Genomic DNA, 23,354 nt, shown 5'->3' with positions numbered 1-23,354 from the left:
TTTTATTCTCTTCTCTCATAATTTTTTTTTACAAAACTACAAATAATCTTCACATAGGCCTAAATCATTTTGCAAGTGAACTTTAAGATTTCCATACAAGGTTACAAATAAATGTTCATATACTTTGCAAATGAAGTAACACATTTACAGAAGAAAAATATTCAAATGAACAAAGTTACAGTTTCACATTTTAAACAAATCGCACATAAAGTTTTTACAATTTTATCGACCTGCTGGCATATAAATTTCTAATTATTTGTTTTCTTTTCCACAATAATTTTTCAAAATTTTCCTTTAGAGAGAAAAAAGGGTTATGATAAAAAGAAAGAAAAAGATATATGATAACAGGTGAAAAATATATTTTTTTTTTTTAAAGAGAAAGAAAACATACAACAGGATGAAAAAATACTCACAAAACGAACAAGCAAAATAAAAGAAAAGCAAGGGTAGAGAAGACAAGAGGGTCTAGAAGTTGTATATTGAAAAGATAAAACAATTTATTCAAAACTTTCCAAGGCTCCCTATTTCGTTAAATGAATGGAAAGGTATCTTTGCAGATGTATCTTCAAATTTGAACACTTTCTTTGAAAACATAAATTCTAAACTAAAGCCACTGTGAAATGAACATTTTGTTTCCATTCATAAGGGTGAACGGCAGTAAAAAAAAATCGCGATCTTCCGAAGGGTTAAGCAAGGGACAGCGTTAACACCGATTCTTGGGAAATAATAACGATTTCAGGGCTTTCGGGAAGATCAGTATTGATATTGATGCGGCTATTTTGTGTAAATAAGACCGATCATAATCAATCGTACTAAGTACGGGCAAATAGATAAAAAGAGTGATTTCACAACTGACCTTGACATAGATGAAATATAAAATTGCACTATAAGTAGATATTGTGTTTAATACGTTCCCTTTATTATCCGTCTTACGATATAAACTGAGATAAGAGGTATAGTGTCAAGACCGTAAACTACATAACGTTTATTCTCTGTTTGCAGTGGATGGGAGGCACTTGCTTTTATGAAGGCGCACCTTTACCCACGGTTCATGGTTCTGAAGGTCCCTTACCCTTGAACGAAAAAAGAAAGAAAAAAACAAATAACAAATCACAAGTGGGAGTTGTATTATGATTCACCAATGAGCCCTAATTTTTGTTCTTCATTATCTTGTATCTCTGTGAACCCATGTGTTGTAAACGTTTTCAGGCGTGTCGAGCATCTCGCGCATGCGCATTAACTGCTGTATGTTTACCAATACATAGTTGTGATATAACTAACGTTGTCGCAGTATCATTTTTGACATACTTCCATCGATGCCCAGTCGCTTTATTTCATTTAATAGTCGTCTAATTCGAAAGTGGGCCTAGCCAACCAATCGATTTTCATTCCACTTCACAAGTATGTTTTTAAAAACCCATTTCTTTTTGAGAATGTTACCGTAGTATAGTCATTATTTATGTGCTTAACATTCTAACTCCTGATGTTTACTGTGCTCTTATCCATAGGACTGAAACTGCACGATGGAGTTTAGAGCCGATGTGATCATCGCCTGTTCGGCCGTAGTGCTCATTTCATCGCTCATTTACCAACTGGGCTGGCGCCTTGGCCTTCGAGAAGTCACTAAGAAGGTAACAAAACACAGAGAGCGGGACAGAGAGAATGAGAGAGGGAGGGAGAGAGAGAGAAACGTATGATATTATTAACTTTATAGGTAAATGATAATGATGAAGATTTGATGTAAAAAGGAGACAGAGAGAGAGAGAGAGGAACATAATAATATTATTAACTCTATAGGTAAATGATAACGATGTAGATTTAATGTAAGAAAAGGAGACAGAGAAAGAGAGAGAGGGGGTCAGAAGGAAAGAGAAGACAAAACGAATGAATGAGAAGGCAATACACGGGTGGATGAGTTGAGGGAAATAGTAAGCAAACGGATATCTTTATAACCTAAATTGTGAATCAATATCAGCTATCTTTATTTTGAGGAGAAACCATACGCATGATATTTCCAAATGAATGCTGCTGTTCCATTAATACTGTTAAATGAATAGAACTAAACAGATACAGATCATTTGATGTAATTCGCCTGTGTCTGAAACATAAGAATATTGACTACTTTCAATATCACTAAATGCATTAGATCAATGCTTCTAATGACTAATACAGATAATTATATAATAAGCCATACATTATATCACAAAATTTTAGAGTTGTTTGCATTAAAAGGACATGTAAATAAAATAATGTAAACAATATTTACGGGATTGCATGATAAAAAGAAGTATGCTAGAAATATTTAAAGGTATTTGGTAACATTTTTCAGATGAGAGATAGTGGTGCTAAGATGTACAATTAAAGATAATCTGAACGTTTGAGTAAAAACGGAACGTTATTCATAATCCAAATGGGAAAAAAATTAAAAACTGATCTTATCGAATTTTTAATTCTCCCAACTATCTTATTACAATTTATATACATTTTAGGTGAATGTAAATCGTCACAAGGCAACAAATAGGCTCTACATACCATTCCTAACATGTCAGTGTTGACAGATTTATAATAGCCTGTTTTATGTCTTTTTTTTTCATGGGAAAATTCAAAATGGTTGGGAGAATTTACTGTTAATCGCTGTTTGAGGGTCAGTGTTGCACAGTGATGCCTTCAAAGAAAACCATAGATATCTTTGCGATTTAAGAATTTTTTCGGGATTTTTTGCATGTCAGAGGGATAGTACAGTAGAAGGAATATAATAAGTAACATTTTATACAAAAATTAAGCATTTTTTCATCGACCTTCAACAATGTTACCGAGTCACTTTAAAACGTGGCCTCTCAATCGAAATGTAGTGGAGTAATGAGCATCAGGAATAATACTCAAGAGGTATTTGATTCTTTTAATATATGAATCACAAAACTTTAGTAAGGTTTCCTTATGAATAATTCAAATGGCTCCTACGACGAGAGGGATAGCCAATAACCTCGCTCGAATGCCTCGCTCCCTCGCAGAAGTATGACACGCAATTGAATCATATTTGATAGATAAATCCCAGTTGACTTAAAACACGCCCTATACCTTGACTATCATTCTTGCGCATATGCATATATGAGGCGAGAGAGGGTTGGGGTGCAAGTGGGTGGAGGTGAGAGAGGGTCGGGCCCAGGTCTCCTAGACCAATATTATGACAACGAAGTGGCGTCTTTACCTGATATTTTTAATGACAAAATCAAATTGTAACCAAAACCAGGTCCAAAAGTTTTCGCTCGCCCGCTCAACAAGTTAAACAAATTCGGAAAGTAAATAGTATACAATTGTTAGGTCTGTCCAGGGTTCAAATTTAGTTTTCTCTTAATCTTTAAACCCGGAACTGACGATCATGCATCTGCCGCGAGATTGCCACGTTATGCTACAACGTGCGCTTGATATGACATGACCTTCAATGCGCAATGGCACTACTGCGCATTTTACGAGCAGTAGTTAATCACGAAACGATTAACGATCGCACCGAAATTTCTGTGTGTGAAAGGCTCGTGATTAGTTTAAACACGTTCGAAACACGTTTATACTAGTCATGTTTATAGAATTGTAGCTGTGTGTGAAAAGGCTGAGAGTAGTATCAACTGTAACCCGTCACGTTTTTTTTTAGGCCTTTAAATCTTTAAACCCGGAACTGACGATCAATCATCTGCCGCGAGATTGCCACGTTATGCTACAACATAATAGTACAACAGCCGTTTATTGTCATCAAGTTTCAAGTTTCGAGGTCGAGTCTCGAGATGACGCGATATTTAACTTCGGCATTATTTTTCCAAATCAGAAATAGCGGGTTATTTGGCAATCTGGAGCTGATGAGGACATAGCTCAAGCCTCAAGGAGACAGGTTCAAAGTCGACAAAATAGGGGACACTGGGGTGTTTAAATTCCTAATCTAAATTAATGGGTAATTCTATAGCTCTTTTAAAAAGTGGAAGGAACTGTACCGATATCGTGAAACAGGTGGGTTTTTAAGGAATAAATAATTATAGAGGAGACGAAAATTCATTATGACATTTCGACTTCAAATTGGCTGAAGCGGTAATGACAATGTGATGCAGTGCCTGACTACTTTCACATTTGTTCCAACATATAAAATGACTAAAATTTTAATTTTCAAAAGCTCATGGCTCAGGGGGGTTTCTTCTATTTAAAGGACCTATAATAATATGATAGCTATAATATATATATTGAGTAGTGCCCCAAGAGAGATAAAATTAACGAGAAAAACAGGTAATAGTGATATTTTTGTACACGGCAAGTTGTAGGGTTATCCATGTCCTACGTCACAATCCACTAACCAAACTACCAATTTGAGACTCACATATACTTATAATGATTTTATATTTCGAACATTCATTGTCACATGGTACACTCAAATAAACAAACCTAAACACATGACATTTACGATACTCGTAATTATAATCAAGCTTTATTGTAAAGCAAAAAAAAGTCTCCGACAAAAAAAATGGTACGAGCGAAATAATACAATATTTTTCCCAAAACACTCGGTCCCAGCAAAATACAATCAACCTTGTCAATCAAATATAAATGATCAACACCTTTGTAACATGTATGAAATCTTTCTATAATTTGTTATACATGAAGTCTACACCAATAATGTTCTATATAAACAGACCTGACTTGTCTATATAACACATAGCTTAATCAATTATCTCATACACTTCTCGTTCTTGACAAACATTACCTTAACTTCAATAAACAGACCGGTATTGTCGTTTATTTAGTTATGAACTCTACAAATTATACCTTCAAACAATCATGTTATCTTCTCAAGACAATCAATAACTGACTTCTTGTCACGTGAACAGTTAACTCCAGACCTGACTACATCTTTCAAAGTCGTCTTTATACAATACATGAATCAACAATACACACTCAAACTCGAAATAGTCAATATGGCTCTGCTAAGCCTTTGACATCTCTTCAGATGTGTCTTTCAAGTTCATTGAACTATTTGGTATCTCAACAAGTTCCATTATAGTCTGTCAACATTCTCGGCACCACTACCGCTCACCAAACTGTTCATTTTGCGTTCTCTTCTGGAGACGCCAAGTTCTTGGTGATCTGTCGGCCACGTGTCCGAATGTCCCGTCTCGCATCAACTCTCGTAGAAATCTCAGCTACTAAAGCTGCAAATTATCATGTAGCAAAACGTATAAAGCAAGAAGTTACATCTTTCTCAACTTGTCTTCTACAGTGTGTGGACAAGCAGCTAGCTATATTGCTTTAAAGCAAGCTGCTACGTACACCAAGACCTCCGTACACCAAGCCAACTTCATTGGGTGTGGCCCTGGCCACTGTTACTCTAGTACATTATATACAGTCATCTACAAAAAAAAACTCCTATCTATAACAGGTGTAATGCCATTCCACTTTCCTTTCAACGGTAGCCTCAACCTTTTCAGACAGTAACCCGTGACAACACATTCAATGCTTAGCGGGACACTGTATAATTTCTATACTATTACATCCACCGATGCCACATTCACTCTCGCTCTCTCTCCCCCCCCCCCCCCCCCCTCTCTCTCTCTCTCTCTCTCTGTCACAAGTACACGCTATAATTCGCTTTATTTAGTTCCTAGTTTAATGAAAGAAAAAGGATATTTTGAAAAAAACCGCTGTTTGCGTTTTCCAACGTGACGTTCATAACTTCCTTATTATCGGTCCGATTTATTTGAAACTTTTGCCATTCTGTTTCTGTTATTCTTTTTCTTTCCAACAAATCAACTTATTACAAGGGTTCGATTGCCCTTTAAACAGATGGACATCTTTGTACACAGCCACGAATATTTCTTTTTCATATCAGTCAGTTACATTACTATTTTTCAAAAATATTTAATATTTTATGATACGATTTTCAGTATTAATACCATTTTCTAACTTATCGTGACCTCAAATGGCTCAGATTGGATTGCAATAAAACTAGAAGCTTAAATTACAAAAACTTCGATGCATACATTTTTTTTAAATATTGTTGTTTAAAAATATAAATGTGGTATTTATAAAATTCAAAACTGTAACGAACATGAGGTCACATCCACCACAAACTTATGACAAAACAAGCAGCTTCTGATAGGTGAGGGTACTAGATAACAGCAGACGTGGATCCAGGATTTCTTAGGGGGGGGGCCAAATTATTCGAGCCAAATATTGGTACGTAATGGTGACCAGTAGTGACGTAATGCAGGGGGGTGTAGGGAGGGGCGAGTTTCCCCCTCCCTCCTCCGCAAAGCGCGGAAGCTTATATGACGTTTCATTAAAATATTAGGGAAAGAAGACAATTCGTTGTACCGTTCTCGACTCTTAATCCTTGTCTAAATTCAGCCCCCCCCCCCCTCCGCGAAGCGCGGAAGCTTTGACGTTTCATTAAACTATTAGTGAAAGAAGACGATTCGTTATAGCGTTCTCGAAAATTATCCTCGTTTGAATGCAATTTTCCCCTCCCGCGCGAAGCGCGGAAACTTTTACGTTTCATTAAATCATTGACGAAAGAAAACAATTCGTTGTACCGTTCTCGACTCTTAATCCTTGTCTTAATTCAGTCCCCCTCCCCCCTCCCTCCCTCCCTCTTGCGCGAAGCGCGGAAGCCTTTACGTTTCATTAAATCATCGGAGAAGGAAAACGATTCGTTGTATCGTTCTCGACTCTTAATCCTTGTCTTAATTCAGCCCCCCCTCCGCGAAGCGCGGAAGCTCTGACGTTTCATTAAATTATTAGAGATAGAAGACGATTCGTTGTACCGTTCTCTATACTCTTAATCCTTGTCTTAATTCAGCCCCCCCCCCCCCCCTCCGCGAAGTGCGGAAGCTTTGACGTTTCATTAAATTATTAGAGATAGAAGACGATTCGTTGTACCGTTTTCTATACTCTTAATTATTGTCTGAATTTCAAAGATTTTTTTTGTCTGCTCCTTTTTCTCCCTACGTCCTCTTCCTTTCCTCTCCTCTCTATTTTTTTTCTATCCCCCCCCCCCCCTGGCTACGCGCCTGCGGTCAGATAAACAAATTTTGATACCTTGTCCGACCCGGGAAGCTCAGGGGTTTTAGGCATTTGATTACGGTTAGATGAACATATTTTTATACCTTGTTTGTGACACTGGCAGGACACTAATTGGCGTGAGGTCCAGCGGGCGAAGACCCCAGAAAACAGGGGTTTTAGGCATTACATTTCCGTCAGATTAGCATCCAGTGGAGTCTAGGGCCCTAGGCGGGGTGCAGGGGACAAAAGCCCGGAAGCTCAGGGTTTTTAGGCGTTTAATTTCGGTCAGATGAGCAGCTAGTTAACTATTCTTTCTTTCTTGCTCTCTTTATTTCTATTTCTCTTTACTATACCTGTTCAAAAAAAGTGTGGGGGGGGGGAAGCTCGAGGCTTGCGATTCCAGCCGATCCCCGGGCCCTAACTTTTCTCAAGAATCATATTTCTTGCCTGGCTGTAAATTTAGGAATTTGTCATTTTCCAACAAACGCATACAAAAGTATAATCAATTAAAAACTGAGAAAAAATCTCGAAAGAATTCAGCATTATTTTTATGCCACCGTTATGGAAGTCAAAAACCACGTTTGAACTTGAATTCCCCCAGGCTCTTTAATACTATTATGATGTGCAGTAACAAATTGAAATTTCAGAACTCATGATAAATTCATTTAACAGTTGATTCTACTTGGTTGATTCTATTGTTCGGATTGTTAAGCAAAACGAGATAGAAATTGACCTTCTCATGGCTAACGACTTTGCGTTAGTAGTTGTTCATCGTCTCTACAATGCTATTTGAACAATATTTGGTGACAAAAGACGGCATTTCTATGTAGCTTCAAAAGCCATCAAATAACAAAACATGGCAGACAAAAAGATTCTCAGTACTGGGTCTAGTAATTAAAGAAAACTGAATTTGAACCCGGCCGTATTCTGTCTCTCTCTCTCTCTCTCTCTCGATCTCGTTTGTCATTGCCTTCATTTCCCCTCGCTTACTTCATTCTTACCACGGAATATGTAATATGTGTATGCCTCAATCATTGAGAATATACTCACTAATATCGCTGAAATGATTCTTCTCCTACCCCTTCTTCTTCATTTATCTCTTTATAGTAGTTGTAGTTGTAGTAGTAATAGCAGCAGTATCATAATAATCATTATTATTATCATTGTTTTTTAATTGTTATAGTAAATATCGTAATTATAATCATTATTATAGTAATTATGTGTTATTGTTATTATTCTTATAGTTATTTGTATGCTTCTTCTTCTCATTATTATTATCGTATACACAATACGTCATGTGCCAAGAATTTATTGCTACGATACATCCAATATGTCTACCAAAACTGTCAATTCGTTGCTGAAATATTATCAAGCCAAAAGAAGGAACATTAGAATTTCTATTTTAAAATTAAATAAATTATATAGGAGAAATAAATAGAGAATACAATCATGATTTGGAACTAGGGGAAAAGCATGGACATAATGCACTTGTTTACATGACCACATTATCTCTTATTCATTCTAGCTCCAATGTTTTTAGACTGTTTTCAAAACAATATCATGTTTGTCGATCATAGTTCTATGTAGCTTGATGTCTCATGGTAATTTAATCAATCTAAGCAACAATTTCTGAATTTTAGCGACAATCGTTCGCCATTGCTGCTCTTTAATACTATTATGGCGTGCAGTAACGAATTGAAATTTCAGAACTCATGATAAATTCATTGAACAGTTGATTCTACTTGGTTGATTCTATTGTTCGGATTATTTAGCAGAACGAGATAGAAATCGACATTCTCATGGCTTACGACTTTGCATTACTCTCTACAATGCTATTTGAACAATATTTGGTGACAAAAGACGGCATTTCTATGTAGCTTCAAAAGCCATCAAATAACAAAAACATGGCAGACAAAAAGATTCTCAGTACTGGGTCTAGTAATTAAAGAAAACTTAATTTGAACCCGGCCGTATTCTGTCTCTCTCTCTCTCGATCTCGTTTGTCATTGCCTTCATTTCCCCTCGCTTACTTCATTCTTACCACGGAATATGTAATATGTATGTGTATGCCTCAATCATTGAGAATATACTCACTAATATCGCTGAAATGATTCTTCTCCTACCCCTTCTTCTCCATTTACCTCTTTATAGTAGTTGTAGTTGTAGTAGTAATAGCAGCAGTATCATAATAATCATTATTATCATTGTTATATTAATTATTATAGTAAATATCGTAATTATAATCATTATTATAGTAATTATGTGTTATTGTTATTATTCTTATAGTTATTTGTATGCTTCTTCTTCTCATCATTATTATCGTATACACAATACGTCATGTGCCAAGAATTTATTGCTATGATACATCCAATATGTCTACCAAAACTGTCAATTCGTTGCTGAAATATTAAACAAAAACGTGGCAGATAAAAAGATCCTCAGTACTGGGTCTAATAATTTAAAGAACACTTAATATTCTCTCTCTCACTCGTTTGTCATTGCCTTCATTTTCCCTCGCTTACTTCATTCTTACCACGCAATATGTAATGTGTATGTGTAGGCCTCATTATGTTAATTAGGGTCAATGGTCAAATTGTCTCAATATATCTTACATACATCAATAATGATTAAGGCTAAACAGTAGAAACTTGACATATGGATAGAACATAATGGGAGAAGCATTTTATATAACGATATGAAATCGTGAAAATGCATTCTTCATTATGTAGAATTTGTAGAATTTGTAGAATTTTATTGACTCTTTGACCCCCTCTCGGGGTATGAGAGTACAAACAAACATATAAGTATAAATAACAATGCATGACTTATGAATACAACTCACATACATTATACATAGATAATGACACAAAGATAAAAACGATAATAGGTATATAGTGTACGAAAGTACAAACATGAACAATGAACCAACTAGTAAACTCACCCGGTAAACACAAATTATATATACAGTACATGTACATGTACAATGAATGTAGATAGTGACAAACTGACAATAATAAAAGGATAAGTATAATGCAGTCTATTTACAAGCTAAATAGTAAACAAAGTAGGCTGTTTCAATATCCTACCGCTACGAGTACGTGTAGGTTCAGCTCTAATTGTACTTCTTGAAATGCTTGAACTATCTTCTTTCTCTGTTTTTTGATTAAATTTCAACATAATAAGGCGGGTAAAACTCGCTAAATTCTTCAACTGAGAAGTGCTTCTAGTATTAAAAAGTTCTGCCATGTGCATAGCACTTGGGAGCTTAGACTTACAACACTTTTTTGATAAATATAAACATCTCTCTCTTTGAAAAAAATCATTAGCATACGTATCACCTAATTCGTAAAAGTGACGAATTAAAGTCTAGTATATATTGTAATTGTAATGTAATTTTCAGGGAAAACCATACTTGTCTTTTGTTATATTTGTTATATGATACTAAAGCAAACCATTATGCTTATCGATAGGACCATGGACCTACAACAATGGACACTGATCGGTACTATAATATATTCATGCACCTGACTCTGTCAAAAGTATCATAATGACATTCCATACATGCTTCTAGGCTTTGATCTCATCACGACCGCCGCCAGTCAACCATAAAAAACCCAAACTTTGCCTTGAAGAATGAACAAAATGCCTGCGCAAAAGAAACTGAATCGCTTAAAATCACGGAAATGCATGTGCAGTTGTGGAGTACATAATTATGCATATTGACGTATACGAAGTTCTTAATATGAAATTCGAAGTAGTTTACAAGAGAAACCTGCAAATGTTGCTGTAACACAGTGATTTTAAACTTCATTTTGAAACTTATCCTATCCATTTTCAAGGAATAGAAGGTAATAGAAAAGTAAAGAATATGTATTTTTCAAAGTTTGGCAGGTCCATATGTATGTCCACCAGTGTCCAGCAAGCAAGTTTTTCAACAAATAATTCAGAAATTGAACAATATTGCATATTTTAGTCAGGACATATTAGAAGGTGCTTTCAAGCATGCCCTACACTCTTTGGAATGTTGTCTTCTAAGTCTTTCATATCAATATAAATTTAAAGGAGGTCAATACACATAATGAAATTACCACTTTCGTTAGGTTGACATCAATATAATTATATTGTGCACACATGTAACAATTTGAAAATACTTTTTTCTTTGGGGGAAGGGGGCGGGGCAATCCAGAAAGGGACCGATATATGAAAAATTGGGTACTGGCCCATGGACTGTGGCCTACAATTGAGGTTTACTGATAGGTCGCTTTACAGATAAGGCAAACATAGTCCTTTTGTGTGGATACTTTTTTGAGCAAAACACAAAGTAGGTGGAGCGCGGCTATACGTCCACACACGTCACATCGCACCCATGGAGGTTTTGTGTCTGTGTCTTTCCCTGGCCTTTCACACGACAGCGTGTCACAAACTGCACGCTCGCGATGAGGATGTTGTACACATATTTCCTCATCAGTCAGACCGCAGCGTGCGCGAATTCGCTTCCATTTATTCATATCGTATGCACGAATTTGCTCCTCATGAATACGTAATAAGCGAAAACATGGCACAGTTCTCATCTTTCTGCTATGCTCAGGATTCATTTAATGACATTGAATTCGTCATGAATATTGAGCCAGAACTATAAACATTATAATGTACTATTCAATAAATAGTGAGTGAAGTTTCAAAATGTGAAAAAAACACCAAAAAAAACTTGCAAAAAAAAATATTTGAAGAGTCGGATATACACGTTAAATAACCATTTTTATCGGGGGTGCATCTCGCTGAATTTTGGCTTACCACATAATGTAGATATTTTCCTAACATAATATTATACTTCCTGTGAATGTCTGTCTCAATACCAGTCAGGAACAAGCAAAGTAGTAGCTAATGCATAATAGACTCCGGCGGAAAATAAGACATGGCCGATCGACGAGCGTTTCGCATCGAGATCAACCGGGGATACCACGTTATATATAGCTATGCGTCGATTCGCGGTCCAACCAGTCTGCGCGCTATACGTGAACACGCACGGAAAATAGACGGAGATTAGGGATATTCATGAATTACTCTCGTGTGCGTAACCCCCGGTCGTAGAGGCTTTTGTATTGCCCCACATACTTATTATTGTGTACGATACTCATGCGCTACATAATTATAGAAGTGAACGGAAAGTACAAAGTTGGATACGGATACGCACACAAGTACAATAAAGAATTCCAGCTCTATAGGGACAGAAGAGGGGATTTAAGTGTCTATAAAGGCTATTTTTGGCCAGGCTTTGATATCATTTTAACAAAGAAGACACATTATTCGTTATGAAATGTATGTTTGTGTAAATACAAACTTTCAGGGGGGGGGGGGCAATGTTATTGAAAATTGAAAATATGATTGTTCCCATCCCTGCTATTAATTTCATGGTTGTAAAAGTTCTGAAATGTGTTTTTATATTTGTAAACCATGGGCTAATTAGAAGAGCCTTAAACAGGAATTTCTTTTGGTAATTCCCAGACATTCGATGATGGTAATATTTTATTTCATAATTCTTTTGTCAATTGCGTTACTCCAGTTCATGTGTATTCCTGGAAATAAAATATTACAAAATTCTTTCCCTTGTTCTCTTTTCTGTTTGATTTTGTTTTAAAGTGACCCGCGGAATATATATATATCTGGAAATTTATTTTCGGGGTTTGTTTGTGTGTAATATGACCCTTGGATAGAAATATAAGTGTGCGGTGGGCTGAAAGGCTCAAATAAAACTTGTAGAATTCTAATTTTCATCTTCAACATCATTATCACAATCACAATCGTCATCGCCATCACAATCATTATCATTATCATCATCACCATAGCCATCATCGCCGTCACCACCTACATCATCATCACCACCATTAGCATTGCATCACAATCACCGTCATCATGATCATCACCATGCACCACCGACATCGCCATTAATTGCCATCATCACCATCACGTTAACGACCAGCATTGCCATCATAATCACCCTCATCATCACCACCATCAGCATTGCCATCAAGATAATCATCGTCATCATGATCACTGTCATCATTATCATCATCACCATAGCCATCATAATCACCGTCATCATCATCATCATCGCCATATCCATCATGATCGCCATCACCACTGACATCATCACCACTGCCATCATCATAATCACCGTCATCATTATCATCATCACCATAGCCATCATCTCCACCGTCGCCATCACCACCATCACAATCATCATCACCAACATATCAAAATATGTCAATGCTTGACTATTTATATTATGTTTACCCTGTGTAGGTACTATTTCTGGATGAAATACAAATCTGCAAAATATATCTTTTAAAAAGATTGTTTTTCTTTTGTGGGGGGGGGGGCTATTATTTAACAGGTCTGTGTAATTCACATTTCTAAATCAAAATTCATGCCAACTAACCCAAGAGAAAACCAGGTCTAGTTTCTTCTGAATAGCCTAGTAAATGGACAAAAAAATGTATTATTTAACACTACTACAAATAATAAATGCGATAGGACTAGGAATAAAATTTGCATTTTCTAATATTTATATTTTATTTATAAACTGACTTTGACATTTATGTTGAGACCATCACACGCATTAAATGTGTCGCTGAGAATAAAAGTATTATTAGAGTTAAATATTGTTAAATTGTATAAAGGTGACAGTTCAGTCAGTTTTCTATTAATATAATAAATGCATCGTTCGTGTGAAGCTCCGGAATCCCACCTTGGAACTTTGGAAGTATCAGAGATTTTCGTTTTATTGAAAGGAATAAGCTGAACAAAATCCTTCTCGTCCTTCTCCCAAACTCCCCGTTCAAGATTGTTTGTTCCAACGTGAAGCAAAACTGCGGTTGAGTCTTCAAATAAATAACCATTAAAACGAACAAAGGCATGGAGTCCAGTAAATGTTGATCCAGGAATGCAATGGAGACTGACGTGTGATGTCTGTCAATGTCCCGCAAGCTTCGATGGTTGAGTGCGTCTGTCAGAAAAACAACAACAAATGATAAGAAGAATAAAATGTCTTAGTTCAATGTATGGGGATTTGAAAAGATCTTATCAAAGTAGCTAGCCATTTATGGTAGACAAAACTGGCTTGCTTTCAAATTTATTTTTTTAAATGAAAACAAATTACAGGTGTCAGATTCATGAAGTTTTCCCTTCATTTTTCAAGATGTGCACAAGTTCTAAAATGTAAGTATTTACCTTTGGCTTTTTGTTTTAATTCTGCTCTGTTCATAATCATAATATTAATATATAGGTCTACAACTCGCACAAGGAAATGCTGCTCATTTCTGTGGCTGGCTGTAAGGTTTGAGTTAAGCAGAAGGCAGAACCAAAGTTTGAGAATTCCAAATTAATATAATTAATTATCCTGTAAGTAATTTGTCATTCTAATAACCAATATCCAGCTCAGCTCAACTCGGCTCACTCGCTCAGCTCAGGATTCCAGTACAATTCGATCAGTTATCAAACCCCTTCATTACTTGTCTAAACATGTTTAAACCCTTGTAAATATACATTTAAAACATATCATTTGATCTAGATTTATAATGAATAGCAATGACTAACGAGCAGTCGATTTATTTACATTGCTGTCGATTTGCGACAACAAAACTAAAAAGCTGACAAAAATATATACACATGGGACTACATAAATTCCTGCTGTATGCGCCACACAATGGCACAGCGTGCAGCGACACACAAGAAACCCCGCCATTCCTGACTAAAAGGCCGTAGCCATAGCAATTCCCCGCGGTTTCTAATCATTTTCCGTCTACTTCCGGTAGATTTCCAAAATATAGTCCAATAATTTGGGCGTATTTCTTATTCAAACATTACTTGCATCTACGTGTTTTCAACATCAAATGATGGACTGGTTATCAAAGACGACGTAGGATGCAAAAATTCGAAATAATATTATCAATACCAGTCAGGAACAAGCAAAATACGACACTATGTAATGAGTAGTTAATTTCCAAGGACTAAAAAACGCTCTTTTTGTTTGCGATAAAAGTAAGCCCAAAATGTAACTAATTTGGGCAAATTTGGTGTCAAAGAACAGCGAAAATTTCAGAGATTGACTTACCCCACGATTCCGCCATGATGATTTGCACTGTAAGCCATACGAGGGCGAGAAAATGATGCTACCAAAATCCCGTGGCTGATCTCGTGTTTTACGAGAGCGTTGTAAGCGAGCTTTTCACCGAACGGGAATCTGAATAAAAATTGCCGCACAGCCTCATTATCGCGCACGCTGCGGTCTGACTGTCATGTCTTTTGTGAGATGCCCCACCTTCCGAGGATCTATTCCCTTGGACACAGCTAGAGCGTCCTGCAATTGAAAATGAAATGTGCGAGTCAGAGGCGGCGATCCGGGGGCCCTCAATTTTTTTAGAGGGAATCGCCCCCCCCCCCCCCACACCCACGGAAAATTAGAAATAGTGCACACACAAAAATGTATAGCAAATACTGACTAAAGACTGCAACACACTTTTAGGCTATGGAGGGCCCAAGAGTGCAGCGTTTACACAAATGTAAATGAAGAAATCTTCTCGGTCGATACGCTCCCGCGCATAATATCCTTCAAAATGTACAAGTAAATAATGCAGAAAATATGAATTCTGTTGGTATCACGTAAGCACGGTTTACACTGTATGTTTACAAGATTAAGAATTATAGAAATAGATCAGTGCTAAAAAAAAATATATATTCAGCTTGCCCTTTTAAGAAGTCCCTTCCTGCCTATATTAAAATTTACCTAATAAATATTTACAAACCTTCGGACTGCACACTAGATACCGGCAAAATAAAAGTGAAGTGTGAAAAAAGTATATTGCTTGTTTTGATATACTGTCATCAGTAGTAAATAAATGATTTTTGTACCAATAACAAGCTTATTGAACTAGATGGTTTCTTCTTGTATAGTCTAAAAATACGTCAAATGTTAAAAATATGTGTTCAATTATCTCTCCACCAGACCCGTAAACCTAGACGTAGGATGAAAGTCAACGAAAACAACAACGGTCCTGAAGTGATCATAGTTGGATCTGGTATTTTGGGCTCTGCTATGGCGACTGTTTTAGCACGAGATGGACGTAAAGTGACAGTGATTGAACGAGACATGAAGGAACCAGATCGGATCGTTGGTGAGCTCTTCCAGCCAGGTGGACGTCAAGCTCTGACCGAACTAGGCCTCGGTGGTAAGCCAACCATTACTTAGTCTAGTTCTGGACCCTTTTCTTGATTTTTTTTTTATTAGTGACGGCTCGATCCCGAGAACCGATCCGGAAGGATGGCGCCGTCACTATGGATCGCGCCATCACTCGGCTTAACGCTTTTAGTCTGCGAATATTAAAAAAATCAATAAAAGGGACTAGAACTAGACTAGCCATTACTACAACCTAACCGCTACTCTGTAAAGAAACGGTTAAAAAAAATACAGCTACAAACACTGAAGAAGATCCAAAGAATCAAATCTAAAGAACACAACGCTTTCAAGTCTTTCGAACGAAAAAGGGAGGTTAGAAATTGAACGATAATTCTTGAACATTTTAGAATCTAGGTTAGGCTTCTTTGATAAATGAAGAATGTAGGCAGTGTTGAGCGCAGAAGGTACATAGGCCTGATCATTACTTAAAGCCCCACTGTACTACATGTAGCTACTTACTCCCTTTATATAAAAAAAAAAAAACACAGTGCCTTAGCGGTGCCCGTTGGTCCCCCATGATCCTCTTCTTCTTATGTTAATTCAATTTGTTTCAGCCTCTGGCTGCTATTTGAATGTTTTTTATTTAATAAATCATATCAAATCAAATCAATTAATTGAGAGCAGAGCTGATGAGATAGCCACCTGTCAATGACCTCACTGGATGGTCTAATCCCCTGGCCAAACTAGTACAGACGGGCTTTAAGTTGATAATATGTGAAATAAAAGAGGCAAACATTAAAGAGCAGTCCTTGATAAGAATAGTGTGGGTAGAGTCTAGCTGTCATGACTTAGCTAGAAGTCTACGCAGCAGTGTTTGAAACTCATCTAGCATGCTAGGTTGGATCGTCTCATATTTTTTTTTTACCTGACATATTTCAAGGTTATATTATTGTATTTAATCATAAACAATTCATTCTTGTAGATTGTGCATCTGGTTTCGAAGAAATCCGAATGGATGGATTTGTGATTTACGATCCAATTACCAAAGAACCAATCGACTTCCAGTACCCCAAGGATAAAGCTGGGAAGATTCAACCCGCAACCTGCTTCCATCATGGTCGCTTTGTGATGAGTCTGCGAAAGGCTGCAATGGCAGAAGAGAAGTAAGTTTCATAACACCAGGGGGTGTTTCACAAAGATTCTTAGTCGAACTTAACTCTAAGTTGGACTTAAAAATTATGGACAGCCATTGGAGCCTTAAAGTGAAATATATTCAAAAGCAGAAATTCAAGTATTTTAGACTTTTCATAAATTCCACATCAAGAACATGAAATCTCCCAAGATAATCGACAATAAGGATGATATGAATCAACATTTTATGCTTTTTAAAATAATTTCTACAAAATACTTTTAAAGATGCTGACGGCTTTCCATAATTCTTAAGTCCAACTGATAGATAAGTTCAACTTAGGATATTTGTGAAACACCCCCCCCCCCCCCAGTTTTCACAGTAGTGTCAGGGATCAAAATCTAGACTCATTTTAGAAGTGAAGTGATAGAGAGATTAACGTTAGAGTCATATAAAATATGATACATACTTTTCAGTTGATGGCATGTGAGGCAATATCGTTGACTATCATACGGGCCTGTCTTTGTATAGACTGAAAATGTCTGTCTCTTTCGTTCGTTAGCCTCTTACTTGGGTAGGGTCGGCTCCTCTCTTTAGAGACCGAAGCCGTGCAAACGTTGTGGCCGCTTATGGCCACAAAACTTTGCCCGAAATACTCAATTTTAGCGGATTCATATCCAATGCATTTATTTTTGACAATTAGGCCTAGGCTAATATACATCGGTTCCACTTACCAGATTGACTGTAGCATCCCATCAAGGTCACTGAAATCTTTGTTCTTCGGAATCACTCATGCGTGACCGTCCAGGCACCGTCCGTTTTGGGCCTTTTTTTTTGGGGGGGGGGGTGCTGCTTTCTTTCGCCTATCCTATCTCCCCTATCAGACTTAATACAAATTGCTCTGGATAGTCAGGCTCTTTCGCTTGGCACGTACAAACACGGGCGTCAATTAATGCATGCACATCGTTCTGATATGATTGCAGTTCTTGTTAGCATTTCTATTCCTTCTTTTCTTCAATACAGTGTAACGTACATTGAAGGTACTGTCACGACTATCGTCGAAGAAAAGGGCCGGATTGTAGGTGTAGAATACAAGAAAAAGGGGCAACAAGAGAAGGAGGTGAGAAAATGTCTACATCTAACATATTCTATTTCAGTCTTAGCCATTTTAGAATTAATAACGTGGTAATTGCTCAGATAGATCTAGACCCTATATCCATCTAAGGAGTTTGGCAAATTCGAGGCTGGCATACGTTTTATCAGACAATGAGCATTGCAATTGCGTAGAAACTGGATTAGCATATTGACCTGCATAGGAATGTGACAGGAGGGCCTAAATTGTGCAACCCCCCCCCCCCCTCCCCAGTCCTGGAGTGTGCAAACTTAATGAAAGTCACTCAAGATTTGTTCAGGAATTCTGCAAATATAATGTTTCTATTTAAAGAATATTATTCAGATAATCATATCGTCACGTCTGAAGACGACTCAGTCATGTAATAGGGACTTTTAGATTTGCGTGGACTGAAACGTGTGACGTCCATTCAAGGCAGTGCATTAAAAGGACGTCGATCGTAGCAATCCCCATTGTCTTCGTGCGAATCTAAAAGTCCCTACTGTTTGCCATGCAGGAAACAAGCGAGCCTTTTGTCGACACTTTCGAATCGGAATGTGCCTTTTTATTAGCAAACGTCTATAAAGTGTCAACTGTTCCATCAAACAATTTATTTTTAAGCAGGCAAACATTGGGAACCGTCAAAACAAACATCAGGCCTCTGAGATGACGCTGATGCGGAGAGAGAAACACATTTTGAAATCATCCCTTAACAAATGTAATCATAACGTAGGGAATATAATTATCAATGTTTAAAAGTGGTATACAGTGTTTTTTTCGCTTTCAGGTTTTCTTGATAGGTTTCTTCCACCCCCCACAAGGTACCTTTTGTTGATGCCCCCCCCCCCCCCGCTTCACTTTGAAAGACGATCCGTCGCTCTTGGCAGGCCTACTCACCCATCAGTTCATACATTTTCGTTAACAAACTTGTGGATAATATGTTGTCTCTAAAATAATGTGCAAGGAATAGACACTATTACCGCTTGGCGCATCACTGAATGGCAGCAGTGCTAATTTATAGCCTTATCACGGTAGTAACAATTCCCTTAATACCTAGATCCTACATGATTATATAGGTCTTTCCAGGCTTGGATGCTTGCATGAGGGTTTCCGTAGGCAGGACCTGGGAAGACGCCAACCTCTCCAGAATCAGTGTGCTCGATAAATATGGACTTTTAGATGTGCACGTCGACATAGTGGACTGCTACGTGTGACGTCCTTTTAAGGCAATGTGACGTTCTTTTAAGGCACTGTCAGTGCCTTAAAAGGACCGTCACGCGTAGCAGTCCACTATGTCGACGTGCAAATCTAAAAGTCCCCACTATGTCAAAAGCCGAAATGGTCCCATGTTTCCCTATTGTTACACCAACTACACTGGCACCCAGTTACTAAGAGAATACAATACCGGATACTTTTATATTTTTGTTAACCACACTTCCTCTATACATCTTCTCATTCTTTCAGCAACAGGGAACATCATATTCATTTCGATCGACATCATCTCCTTCCTTTCCTATTCCCAAATCCCCAAAGACTGGCTTCAAATCATTTCAATCCGTAATCCCGTCCCTATGGAACAAGCTCTCTGCATTTCTGAAAACTAAGTACTTACTTCAAGTTGATTTCTTTAAAAAAAGATTTTTTGACAAATATGCCTCTGCCATTCTACATTTATCCTCAAGCTAACGGCTAGTGGCTTGCATCCCCTGGTAACGTAACGATATAAATGCAGTTATCATCATTATCATTGATATATATTACACTTTTCAACCGACACATCTGAACTGTTCACTTAATTATGTCTGAGAACGTCCTTGAGAGATAGCCAACTGCCCGATCTGAACAATCGAATTCAATGACCAAACAGAGTCAAAGTTTCATTCTGATGCTTGCTTGATATACTCGAAATTATAAGGTAACTGTACATCTTTTAATTTTCCATTAAAAGTGATACATGTTCTTTCTATCCTTGCACAGATACTTAGGGCTCCTTTGACCATAGTAGCTGATGGCACCTTCTCTAAGTTTCGCAAGCAGTTCTCGACGGCGAGTCTTGATCAAATGACCAAACCAACATCGTACTTCATAGCTTTCAAATTGAAGGAGTCATTTGACTTCAAAGCTCATCATGCTGAAGGGCTCTGGTATGCAGGATTACTTTGTCCAATTTTGCTTAAACGATATAAAGATGAACATGACTAATAAAAGATTATTAATGGTCTTTTTCACACAGTGTTTGGGGGCCAAGGGGTGACTTTTATTCCTGGGTAGATATTCATCCGTCAATAAAATCAATACGTTTCCTCGTACAACTGTTCATTTTCGCAAATAATTTTCGTAAAAAAGGAGTAAAGCGATACAATGCAAACGTATAATTAAAATGATTATTTGATCCTGAAGATGATTTTGATAATTAAAGTTCTGCTAGGAAAATATTTCTATCTATTTTTGTTTATACATATCTCGATATCGGTTATTACATGACATTTCTAGCAAAATGCAAACTTTTCAACCGATACATTTGGTATTTATAGAGGAATAAAAAGGTCATACCCTTAATTATATTATAAACTTATGATATCTAGGTGTCATTCCACCCCGACAATTGTATACCGGATCGCTCCGGATACACTCCGGCTGATGTTTGATATCGACACTTCGGTTCAACCAAAGAACCCTAAGCAGTTTATCATGGAAACAATCTATCCGGAACTCCCAGGTAACCGCCACCATTCTTCCTCACTGGCACAAATAATCGATCTTGAGCTTGAATAAAATGTCTAATCATTTCTAAAAGTATTAAGATTCAGCATTAAATTACATAATGATGACATTCTTTTTATATTTTAAAGCATATGTATAGTATTTGTTAAAACAAAGTGGATTAGATATAGCTTTTGGTTGGTTTAACACGCGCCTCCATCTACTAAAGTAAAAGAAACCTGATGAAAGTTACTTTTTTTCTTCTTTATCTTTCTTTTTTGGGGGGTCACCAAAACTGCATTCGCGCTTTAAAATATGACGCTAAGGTTTGAATATGTAAATGTCTGTTTAAGGTACTAAGGTGCTTAAGCTATGCAGAACTACAATAAATTGTGAAATTCCACCTTGAAATAATAAGTCCTACATTCTATTTTGATGATAATGTTTTTTTCATTTTTTTTTGTTAAAGTGGGATTAAAGAACCAAACGCCACAAAACTACATTTCTGATTAGATGTTTCTTTTTTTCAAAATCACTTCATGTATTGCAAGGGAAATGGTAGCATGTTCGTAAATCAGTGTCATACCTCGCATCCTAGCTTGACATGTGCAGAGCGGTAAACTGACAGTAGAAAAAATATAAAGGAAAGAGGCTGAATCAAGCCTCAACGAAAAGCAAAATGCTCACTGTTCCTCGTTTATATACTTCAGTAGCTGTAAGAGATATCACTAAGTATTTCTCCTCTTAACTCACTTTTAATTTCAGAGCATCTCAAGAAAATGGTAGGACCAGCTATGGAGAATGATTCTGTTCGTATTCGCATAGTTCCTACTTACTACATCCCTTCTGCGCCTGTCCAGAAACCCGGCTGCCTGTTGCTAGGTGACGCACTCAACTGTCGTCATCCCTACACGGCTAGTGGGATGACGGTTGCCTTCAAGGATGTCAAATGCTGGGCTGATCTCCTAGAGGGGATCGAATCACTAGGTGAGTCGATCAGTAAAGGCTAGGGGGATGATGGTTTGCTTAAAGGATGTCAAATGCTGGGGTGATCTCCTAAAGGGGGTCTAATCACTAGGTGAGTCGATCAGTAAAGGCTAGTGGGATGATGGTTGCCTTGAAGGATGTCAAATGCTGGGGTGATCTCCTAAAGGGGATCGAATCACTAGGTGAGTCGATCAGTAAAGGCTAGGGGGATGACGGTTGCCTTCAAGGATGTCAAATGCTGGGCTGATCTCCTAGAGGGGATCGAATCACTAGGTGAGTCGATCAGTAAAGGCTAGGGGGATGTTGGTTGGCTTAAAGGATGTCAAATGCTGGGGTGATCTCCTAAAGGGGGTCGAATCACTAGGTGAGTCGATCAGTAAAGGCTAGTGGGATGATGGTTGCCTTGAAGGATGTCAAATGCTGGGGTGATCTCCTAAAGGGGATCGAATCACTAGGTGAGTCGATCAGTAAAGGCTAGTAGGATGATGGTTGCCTTAAAGGATGTCAAATGCTGGGGTGATCTCCTAAAGGGGATCGAATCACTAGATGAGTCGATCAGTAAAGGCTAGTAGGATGATGGTTGCCTTAAAGGATGTCAAATGCTGGGGTGATCTCCTAAAGGGGATCGAATCACTAGGTGAGTCGATCAGTAAAGGCTAGTGGGATGATGGTTGCCTTCAAGTATGTCAAATGCTGGGCTGATCTCCTAGAGGGGATCGAATCACTAGGTGAGTCGATCAGTAAAGGCTAGTGGGATGATGGTTGCCTTCAAGTATGTCAAATGCTGGGCTGATCTCCTAGAGGGGATCTAATCACTAGGTGAGTCGATCAGTAAAGGCTAGTGGGATGATGGTTGCCTTCAAGGATGTCAAATGCTGGGCTGATCTCCTAGAGGGGATCGAATCACTAGGTGAGTCGATCAGTAAAGGCTAGTGGGATGATGGTTGCCTTGAAGGATGTCAAATGCTGGGGTGATCTCCTAGAGGGGATCGAATCACTAGATGAGTCGATCAGTAAAGGCTAGTAGGATGATGGTTGCCTTAAAGGATGTCAAATGCTGGGGTGATCTCCTAGATGGGATCGAATCACTAGGTGAGTCGATCAGTAAAGGCTAGTGGGATGATGGTTGCCTTCAAGGATGTCAAATGCTGGGCTGATCTCCTAGAGGGGATCGAATCACTAGGTGAGTCGATCAGTAAAGGCTAGTGGGA

General features: G+C 37.7%; 1 protein-coding gene across 1 annotated transcript; it reads left to right on the top strand.

Moving 5' to 3' along the window:
• The first annotated feature begins 1,290 nt into the window (after positions 1 to 1,290).
• LOC757019 (squalene monooxygenase) lies at positions 1,291 to 22,166 on the top strand. The gene is made up of 8 exons (XM_001197240.3): positions 1,291 to 1,401; positions 1,509 to 1,631; positions 16,043 to 16,265; positions 17,196 to 17,376; positions 18,366 to 18,462; positions 20,431 to 20,597; positions 21,039 to 21,172; positions 21,922 to 22,166. Exons 2-8 carry the CDS (start codon positions 1,524 to 1,526, stop codon positions 22,164 to 22,166), a joined length of 1,155 nt encoding a protein of 384 aa, XP_001197240.2. The 5' UTR covers positions 1,291 to 1,401; positions 1,509 to 1,523.
• The last annotated feature ends 1,188 nt before the right edge of the window (positions 22,167 to 23,354 follow it).

The sequence above is a fragment of the Strongylocentrotus purpuratus genome, unplaced genomic scaffold, assembly GCF_000002235.5.
Source record: "Strongylocentrotus purpuratus isolate Spur 01 unplaced genomic scaffold, Spur_5.0 spur5_scaffold_13, whole genome shotgun sequence".
NCBI lineage: Eukaryota > Metazoa > Echinodermata > Echinoidea > Camarodonta > Strongylocentrotidae > Strongylocentrotus > Strongylocentrotus purpuratus.
Note: the sequence above shows the minus strand (reverse complement) of the source record. Positions and strands in the feature narration are given on the sequence as shown.

What these genes read in the sequence shown, in the direction of transcription:
- LOC757019 (XM_001197240.3), top strand. Translation starts at nt 1,524, where the DNA reads ATGGAGTTTAGAGCCGATGTGATCATCGCCTGTTCGGCCGTAGTGCTC. An exon ending in TTCGAGAAGTCACTAAGAAG is followed by an intron (nt 1,632 to 16,042) that starts GTAACAAAACAC and finishes TCTCTCCACCAG; the next exon opens with ACCCGTAAACCTAGACGTAG. An exon ending in AGGGGCAACAAGAGAAGGAG is followed by an intron (nt 18,463 to 20,430) that starts GTGAGAAAATGT and finishes ATCCTTGCACAG; the next exon opens with ATACTTAGGGCTCCTTTGAC.